Raw genomic sequence first — 10,035 nt, 5'->3', positions numbered from 1 at the left:
CACCATAGCGACCGGCCTTTAGACAGTTTAAAGTGGCGTAATCCCGCCCCCATAGCGACCGGCCTTTAGACAGTTTAAAGTGGCGTAATCCCGCCCCCATAGCGACCGGCCTTTAGACAGTTTAAAGTGGCGTAATCCCGCCCCCATAGCGACCGGCCTTTAGACAGTTTAAAGTGGCGTAATCCCGCCCTGTGGCGACCAGCCTTTAGACAGTTTAAAGTGGCGTAATCCCGCCCCCATAGCGACCGGCCTTTAGACAGTTTAAAGTGGCGTTATTCTGTCACCATAGCGACCGGCCTTTAGACAGTTTAAAGTGGCGGTATTCTGTCACCATAGCGACCGGCCTTTAGACAGTTTAAAGTGGCGTAATCCCGCCACCATAGCGACCGGCCTTTAGACAGTTTAAAGTGGCGTAATCCCGCCACCATAGCGACCGGCCTTTAGACAGTTTAAAGTGGCGTAATCCCGCCCTGTGGCGACCAGCCTTTAGACAGTTTAAAGTGGCGTAATCCCGCCACCATAGCGACCGGCCTTTAGACAGTTTAAAGTGGCGTAATCCCGCCACCATAGCGACCGGCCTTTAGACAGTTTAAAGTGGCGTAATCCCGCCACCATAGCGACCGGCCTTTAGACAGTTTAAAGTGGCGTAATCCCGCCACCATAGCGACCGGCCTTTAGACAGTTTAAAGTGGCGGTATTCTGTCACCATAGCGACCGGCCTTTAGACAGTTTAAAGTGGCGTAATCCCGCCCCCGTGGCGACCGGCCTTTAGACAGTTTAAAGTGGCGTAATCCCGCCACCATAGCGACCGGCCTTTAGACAGTTTAAAGTGGCGTAATCCCGCCCCCATAGCGACCGGCCTTTAGACAGTTTAAAGTGGCGTTATTCTGTCACCATAGCGACCGGCCTTTAGACAGTTTAAAGTGGCGGTATTCTGTCACCATAGCGACCGGCCTTTAGACAGTTTAAAGTGGCGGTATTCTGTCACCATAGCGACCGGCCTTTAGACAGTTTAAAGTGGCGTAATCCCGCCACCATAGCGACCGGCCTTTAGACAGTTTAAAGTGGCGTAATCCCGCCACCATAGCGACCGGCCTTTAGACAGTTTAAAGTGGCGGTATTCTGTCACCATAGCGACCGGCCTTTAGACAGTTTAAAGTGGCGTAATCCCGCCACCATAGCGACCGGCCTTTAGACAGTTTAAAGTGGCGTAATCCCGCCACCATAGCGACCGGCCTTTAGACAGTTTAAAGTGGCGTAATCCCGCCCCCGTGGCGAGGTGGGTGGCCCCCGGGCTCCAGCGGAGTCTCTTACCGCCGTGGCCCAGCTGCTGCTGTTGCGGTGGCCCCCGCAGGCGAAGATGATCATCCACAGGAAGGTCATGACGAAGCAGAAGATGGACACGAACATCACCCAGCCCAGCGGGTTGGCGGGCTGCACCAGGGTGGAGGCCACCAGGGCCCAGGTCACCCCCCCGAACACCTGCAAGTCAGGAGGAGAAACGTGGGGACTCACGCCTGATGGACACCAAACCGGACCAAACGTTATCCTCCTCGCTCACTTCAATAAGTGTCACCAGGGAGCATTAATAGCAGTGTGCGCCTATTATTGCCTCACGCACTACACCTTACATCTAACAGTGGATTAGACCAAGCAGGGGCCAATCCCCCTTAGAAGAATTCAGGGTTAAGGGCCTTGCTCAAGGGCCCCACAGCTCCCACTGCTTATACTGTAGCTACACCGGGGCTTGAACCACCAACCTTCCAGGTCCCAGTCATGTACCTTAACCACTAGGCTATAGGCTGCCCTCTACAATCACAAGCACCACATAAGACCTCACACTTCCATCAAATCCAGCCTTTCAGATATTGTGGCTGCTTTTGAAAGTGTGGTTTTTAAACATTGTATTGGCCACTACCTTTACTTTGGGTGCCTAGTGACTACAGTGCTTGACTGGGACCTGGAAGGTTGGTGGTTAAAGCCCCAGTGTAGCCACAATAGGATCAGTGCAGCCCTTGAGCAAGGGCCCTAAGCCCCACATTGCTCCAGAGGGGATTGGGCAATTGTTCCCCAATGAAGTCCTTTGTTGTTGGCAGTGTGTTTTGGGTCATCATCTTGCTGTGTGATGAAGTTCCTCCCTAAGTCTCCGTGAGTTGGCAGACAGAATGTTTTTGTAGGCTTCTGAATTCATCCAGCCGCTACCATCATGGATTTACATCTTTAATAAAGATTAGTGAGCCCACTCCAGAAGCAGCCATGCAAGCCCAAGCCATGACACTTCCTCCGCCGTGCTTCACAGATGAGCTCGTATGATTCGGATCATGAGCAGATCCCTTCTTTCTCCACACTTTGCCCTTTCCATCACTTTGTAAGAGGTTAATCTGGTCTCATTCGTCCATAAACATTTGTTCCAGAACTTTTGTGGCTAATCTCTTTACTTCATTACAAATTGTACTACTATGGATGAGTGGTTTGAATCTTGTGATATAGCCTCTATATTGCTGCTCTCCAATTCTTCTTCGAACGGTTGATTGAGATACCACAACCCCGGCCTGATTGTTTGTGATGTCATCGACTGATCTTGTTCGCTCTTTTCTAAACTTCAAAACGTCTCTTTTCTCCCAAATACAGCTCTCTGGTCTTCATGTTGGTTTATTTTTTCTAACACAAATGCAGTCTTCACAGGCAAAACCCAAAGCTAAAACAAAGAGTAGAACTATTTATTGTTTAACCAAGGAAATAGCCCATCTGGGCATAAGAAACGCCTGTCAGTCACATGTTCCAATACTTTTTCTCACCTAAAAATTGGGTGGTCTGAAACAACTTAGAACATGTCACCGTTTGTAACAAATCTAGATTCAAAATACCAGGAAATAAAAGCTGAAATCCGGATCCGTCATCTCATATACATCTCTTGTCGTCAGTGTACAGCAAAAACAAAGGAATTGACCTTGCTGTTCCAATATTTTTGGAGGCGACTGTACCTACACAGTGAAAATTCCGCAATAGAACAAGCGCATTTCCTGATGAAAGCAGCGGCAAACAAAGCATTTGTCATCTTGAATTTCAAACTTAATCTTGTGTTAGAGAATCCATTTCCTGCTGAGAGTCCCCCCTTTTGCCATGCAAAAAACGTAACGTAACGTAACCTGAATGAATGTTAAACTGAGAAAGACAGGGGTGCATGATGACGATGAGCATGATGCTTTAGCTAGTGTGTGCACATTTGTTGTTTCAGATGACAAAATAAATACATTACATACCTATAAATACGAAGCGCATCACTGAAATAAGCAACCGTTTTTGTGCGTATCAATAAGCAAGTAAAACGTTTAACAAATTAAGTTAGATGTAGCCTTCCAGTTTTTTTTAAATAATTATTTTAGTGTTATTATTATTATTATTTATATTTTTATTTTATTTTTTAATTTTTTTTATTACAGCTATAGATAATTTGACTTTGACTTATTATTAATTTGACTCATTAACACGTACAAAAGCTGTTGCTTATTTCAGTGACGCGCTTCGGGTCATTGACTATCTTAATTATTGTAGATACTCGCCCCTGATAATGGCTATATCTCAGGGCTCAGGTCAAGTTTTGTGCAAATTGTCGATTTACCTTGTGCGCAACCACAATTCTCTTTTCCATAACAGTGTTCAAGACGCACGAAAATTGTTTCCCGTGAACAGAAACGGCCACCTAACGTTTCACACAGTTTACAATAACGATGTAAGAGTAACGTTTATGAGCTGAGGATGAACCCGAATACATCGATAAACAGCATCATATCATCTAGTCGTGCACCAATCCTAGTCGTAATTTAACACGTTTGCAATCCATGTTCGCAAGAACTTGAGGGAAAAACACACATTGATGCTGTATACGTAGGTTTTAATGTAACATGTTCATCCTGGCGATTTAACCCCGTTTTTCAAATCGGGGGGACCGATTTAAGCATTTCATGTTCAAATTAATTTCAAAACAAAATCCCACACCTGCGAGACACAAGTTCTATCATAAACTTACGAGCTCGGGGATGTAGAAGATGTCCGGAATAGTGGTACATATCCCCATACCGCTGGGCAAGTTGCCCATGTGTTGCGCTGTATTGGCTGCCATCGCTGCGCTCTACGCCTCAAATGAACTAACGGAGATGCAGGTGGGCCTTTTGAAGCGAGGCGTAGGCCGGGCCGACACCTGAAAAACCAGTTTCTCATGCCGATAACTTCCCTCAAGGGACACACCCTAAAAATAAAAGTCAACTTGTGCGACTAAGCGTTTCACGACTGGTTCTCTGGTGTCCTCTGTGAAGTGGTTGTTTCTCACAAACTTGAGGTAACCTATCGCACCAGTAAGATACTTCATCCAAGTTAAGCCCCACCGAATCTCAGGTGCCGCAAAATATAACGCTGATATAGGCCTGTTAATATTGTTCAATTCAATTAATTAATTGGGCAATAAATATATTCCAGCATTGAACTTCCCTCTCAGCGTCTCAGTCTGAAAGCCGTGACCATTCGTAGTTGATCGATCAGACGCTATAGTTTAAGGGTGATACTTAAAATGATATTTTAATATATAACTGAAAAATGTCACAAAAATATTTTTCACACGAACATGAGGTTACTTTCCTCTTCCTTTGTGGAAAATGAGAATGTACAACCAACATAATGTATTAAACTGTGTCATCAATGGTTACTATTATTACTCATTAATGTCTCTAATTGTCTCTCTCCAAATATACAAGCAGGAAAGTAGAAAATATGTAAGTATTTAAGATGAAATTATTTACGTTTTAAAGATATTATTTAACAGCATGTAAGGTCACAAAACAATTAACTTCGTGAAGCAGTCAGTTGTGTGGTGCAAAGGCACAACAGAAACATGCGTATGGGGAACTCATAGTGCAAAATGTTCTTGTGTATGTAAACAGGCACATCTTGAGTCAGGTTCTGCTTCTTGACGTTTCAGGAACGCTTCCATCGTATCGCAGAGAAAACGGCGTGCAGCGCGTAGAACAGCGTCGCCACATACGACATGACCTGAAAGAGAATTACTTTTTAAAACGTTTTTTATTCCCATAATTTTTGAACGTCATTTAGTCATTAAATTTCCCAAAAGTACGCTGAAAGTAAAATCATGTTCTATGGGCGTAGGCTATTAAGAGATACAATTTACAAGCAAAAATTTATTTGTACAAATTAATGATGTTTTGCTTTTTGAGGGGTATAATTTTACGTACCTACGTACATGGGGGGGAAATAGTGGAATGTACTACCCAACGTCTTAATGCAGGTGTTTGTGTGTGTTCGTCATTTACAGTGACTTCTTAAGACAGGTTTGCAATTGGCCGCTTGTCATGTCATGTTTATGTCACACTGACAAAAGCTCCTGTGATGAAATTAGTAATAAACCCACCACGGCAGCGATATCTTCCTGGTAGGACTTAAAGTTGGCGGGATCGCTCTGTAGCGCGATGGTGACGCTAGCCAGCGCCACAGAGGCGCTGAGGTAGAAGAAGGCCGCGAGGGCGTGGTAGGCCACATCCTAAAAGAACAGAAACACGCGTGAATTCCAGCTAACCCATCACTCGGATAATTACAGCAGAGTCATCGCACCACCAAGATGACTCCTCAAACAACAGAAACACGCGTGAATTCCACCTAAGTAATCACTCGGATAATTACAGCAGAGTCATCGCACCACCATGATGTCTCGTTAAGAAGAACGTGAACTTCTTCTTCTTGCAAATTAAATATATATATATTTTTAGGCTTACTTATAAGAATAATTTCATCCAACATTTCAACATTTTCTTGGTCCATACATTTTATTAATAAAGAAGGCACGCAGTCTGTGTCACAATAATAACTAGTAAAAAAATTAATATTCTCTGTTATTTGCAGTTATGTTTGAGTCCCAGTGTGAAAGCTCCCAGACAAAGAACCGTTTTGCAACTAGATGTGGAATCAAAGGGTTAATTTTTTATACAATATTTGGCAATATTTTGGTTATTATGCAAAACAAAGGCTGGTCCTTATACAAAACAAAGAGAATGTAGCCAGGTAGAAGGTGGGACGGACTTCCATAGTGATGAGCCTGATAACCAGGAGACTGTGTGTCTGTTCTGCGTCCTTAACTTACGACCTGATAACCAGGAGACTGTGTGTCTGTTCTGCATCCTTAACTTACGACCTGATAACCAGGAGACTGTGTGTCTGTTCTGCATCCTTAACTTACGACCTGATAACCAGGAGACTGTGTGTCTGTTCTGCATCCTTAACTTACGACCTGATAACCAGGAGACTGTGTGTCTGTTCTGCATCCTTAACTTACGACCTGATAACCAGGAGACTGTGTGTCTGTTCTGCATCCTTAACTTACGACCTGATAACCAGGAGACTGTGTGTCTGTTCTGCATCCTTAACTTACGACCTGATAACAAAGCAGGGATGTTATGAGTGACCCCAGGATGTTGCATGTGACCCCGGAACGTTCTGAGTGACCCCAGGATGTTCTGAGTGACCCCGGGATGTTCTGAGTGACCCCGGGATGTTCTGAGTGACCCCGGGATGTTGCGAGTGACCCCGGGTGTTGTGTGTGACGTTACGTGACGTACCAGCTTTCCACACACGCTGCTCTGGTTGGCTCCACAGAGTGAGAGCAGTAGCAGCAGGGTGGTGAAGAAGAAGCAGAAAACGGACACGAACATCACCCAGCCCAGCGGGTTATCCGGGACCACCCGCGTGGAGGCCACCAGGATCCACACCAGCCCCCCAAACACCTGCAGTGTGGAGGCAGAGACACTGTTGATGGACTGCATTTATACATTACATTATTGGCATTTGTTCAGTTGAACAAAGCAGGAGACAATCCTCCAGCAATGCAGGGTTAAGGGCCTTGCTCAAGGGCCCAACGGCTGTGCGGATCTTATTGTGGCTTCACCGGAATTAGAACCACCGACCTTGCGTGTCCCAGTCATTCACCTTAACCACTACGCTACAGGCCGCCCCATATACAGCACTTATCCCCCTGAACACCTGCACCATAGAGGCAGAGACACTGTCGATGGCAAATGGACTGCATTTATACAGCGCTTATCTCCAGCAATGACGCCTACACAAAGAGCTTCACAATTAATACCTGTCTCTCACCCATTCACACACACACACACACACACACTCGCACACCAACGGTGAAAGGCGGCCATGCTAAGGCACCAGCCAGCTCGTTAGGAGGATTTGGGAGTTAGGTGTCTTACTCACGTTGGTGGCAATAATTCACACGTGCTGCGTAGCCACATATTTTTGGGCGTTGCCGTATTTTGCTGACATTCGTAATTTTGTAATCCTTTTCCGGTATGTTCCAGGTCTGTCAGGGCCGGTTGCTCCCCTGGTCCAGGTGGGCAGGAGGCAGAAGCAGTTACTGTGCAACTCTTCACCAACCTAACAACCCGACACACTCACAACCCGACACACAACCCAACACACTCACAACCCGACACACTCACAACATACACACTCACAACCAGACACACTCACAACCAGACACACTTACAACCCTACACACTCACAACCAGACACACTCACAACCCGACACACAACCCAACACACTCACAACCAGACACACTCACAACCCGACACACAACCCAACACACTCACAACCAGACACACTCACAACCCGACACACAACCAGACACACTCACAACCCGACACACAACCAGACACACTCACAACCAGACACACTCACAACCCAATGGACTCACAACCCGACACACTCACAACCTGATGTACTCACAACCCCATGGACTCAAACCGATGGACTGCCTGCTGTAAAATCAAGCTATGCCAGCTTGAGTGATTTACCTGGTCCAGCTGGTCTAGCTGGATACGAGCTGGTCAACCAGCTAGTGCTGGGAGCTGGTCTGAACAGGTCAACCATCTAAACCATGTCGAGCTGGGAGCTGGTCTGAACCGGTCAACCAGCTAAACCATGTCGAGCTGGGAGCTGGTCTGAACCGGTCAACCTGCCGTTTCAAAAAGCCTTGAGCTTGAGCAGTTTTTTTTTTGTGTTGTTGTTTGTTTCAGCAGGGCTCACAAACTGAGGTACTCACAAACTCCGGGAGGAAGAAGGCTTCGGGAACCGTGGCAAAAACTGCGCACCCGCTCGGGAGCGAACCTTCGGACGGCATGGCCATAGCTTCCAAACGAGAGAGAGAGAGAGAGGGAGCAGGGCGTGCGTGCGTCGCCGGCGGGGAACGCAGAACTGAGCCCGGCGATCTCGGGCGCCGCCTTATGAGGACTCGTCCTGACCCACCCCTCAGTCCCCGAGTCGCCTGCAGGAGTCCGAGCCCCGGACCAGCAGCCCGCGGGCGTGGTTTGGGGATCTCCATGGCGCTAAATAACACGTTTGTTTGACAGTTTGTGCAGGAGCACAAAAGGCCCACGCTGACAGGTGGGGGTTGGTGTTGTGGGCCGGTCGTGACAGGAAGGGACGGCAGGCCAGCGAACGGGAGAACCCTTCACGCGGTAACCGCGGCGATACCAGTCTGCTTCAACATCTTCGCAGCCTGTTGGTCAACGTCCATTTGTGAGGAACAACATGAGTTCAGTAACAGTTCAGATGGCTGACAATAGTTTTAAATCAAATAATACTTTGCGAGGCCCAAGTCACTGAGAGCTAATTTGAGGGACATAAATATTTTCGTGTTTATGATGCAATAGAACTGAAGCCCTCACAGGTATTTATTTGAAGCTTTTATCATAAGTGACTTACAGTTGATTAGACTAAGCAGGGGGTTAAGGGCCCCTGTTGCAGCTGCTGGGCCCTTGAGCAAGGCCCAATGTGGGGTTAAGGGACTTGCTCAAGGGCCCAACAGCTGCACTGGGCCTTGAACCATCAACCTTCCAGGTCCCAGTGAAGCACCACTAGGTTACAGGCTGTGTCCCTGTCTGACACACTTCTGGGATGAATCAGAATGACTTTCACAGGCGTCTCCATGTTGGCTAGAGGAAAACGAAACGGACGGTTACGGTGTCTATAGCGACCCGTGCGTTCCTCGTCCGTCAGCCTGCCCTGTAATTGAAGTGTCAGTGTCGATTGTCTCCCGCAGCCCGTGATCAGCTCAGCTGAAACGGTCGCTAGGCTGGTATCCAAGGTCGTAAACAGAAGCCATTGTGTGAATATTGACTCTGCTGTAAGAGAAATCTTCGCTTTCATAGCCAGAACACAAAGGCCATGAAGGCTCTCATCCCCTTAAAACACACTGGAATATGCTGCCAAATACTGTAAATATATGGACTTTTAAAAAAGAAAATATAATGATAAATATATTTCACAGTAATGAAATTTGAGAAACATATATTGCCATATCAGGAAGTGGCAAAAATTTGGATGTGAATCCATATTTTATGAGGTGTTGACTGTGTTGTAACACTCATTTTCTGGTCTATATATTTTATTTGATTATATCGCCATGTATTTTATATCCACATGGGCAGATTTACCCTGTGAACTAGATTTTGTGTTCATCAGACAACTGATTCTTTGTGTGAATTGTATCTGATCCGACCTGTTCTGCAGTTGTTCCATGACTGTTGTTCTATGCACTTATTGTGTGTTTATTTGTATAACTGATATAAATATCTGATTATTCTACAAAGGCTAAACTTTTTATCTGTGTGATCTGTACTTCCCTCTAGGGTGCTCAACACATGTCTCTGGTTCTGATTTGCACTTCATTGTACGTAGTTGTGGATAAGAGCGTCTGCTACGTGACGTGATGTCATGCGATGTAATGTCATGTCATGTCATGTCATGTCATGTGATGTAATGTAATTTAATATAATATAACGGGTAGAAATCTTTCCTGTTGGGCGTGCGAGTGGAGGTTAAACATGAAAGGGTGAGTGTTGAGAGATCAAATGGTGTTGCTCACACCGTCTCCTGAGCAGTCAGTCCTTCTTATAAGCCATGGTATAAACCAGTTTAATCTGACGCCTCCTCCGCTGATCTTACAGGGTGCCATGGAG

General features: G+C 46.1%; 2 protein-coding genes across 2 annotated transcripts in view; both read right to left on the bottom strand.

Moving 5' to 3' along the window:
• The window catches only part of LOC133121774 (myelin and lymphocyte protein-like), a 7,935-nt gene extending 3,794 nt beyond the window's left edge, over positions 1 to 4,141 (bottom strand). Inside the window, exons 1-2 of the mRNA XM_061231228.1 lie at positions 4,031 to 4,141; positions 1,315 to 1,482 (exon numbers count right to left, since the gene is read on the bottom strand). Of these exons, the coding sequence (XP_061087212.1) occupies positions 1,315 to 1,482; positions 4,031 to 4,123 (261 nt within the window). The 5' untranslated portion in view covers positions 4,124 to 4,141. The remainder of the gene's footprint in view (positions 1 to 1,314; positions 1,483 to 4,030) is intronic.
• An 830-nt stretch (positions 4,142 to 4,971) lies between these two features.
• On the bottom strand, positions 4,972 to 8,201 carry LOC133121775 (myelin and lymphocyte protein-like). The gene is made up of 4 exons (XM_061231229.1): positions 8,118 to 8,201; positions 6,624 to 6,788; positions 5,423 to 5,551; positions 4,972 to 5,046 (listed from the first exon to the last, which is right to left on the bottom strand). Exons 1-4 carry the CDS (start codon positions 8,199 to 8,201, stop codon positions 4,972 to 4,974), a joined length of 453 nt encoding a protein of 150 aa, XP_061087213.1.
• Positions 8,202 to 10,035: the final 1,834 nt, after the last annotated feature.

The sequence above is a fragment of the Conger conger genome, chromosome 2 (genome assembly GCF_963514075.1).
Source record: "Conger conger chromosome 2, fConCon1.1, whole genome shotgun sequence".
Classification (NCBI taxonomy): domain Eukaryota; kingdom Metazoa; phylum Chordata; class Actinopteri; order Anguilliformes; family Congridae; genus Conger; species Conger conger.
Note: the sequence above shows the minus strand (reverse complement) of the source record. Positions and strands in the feature narration are given on the sequence as shown.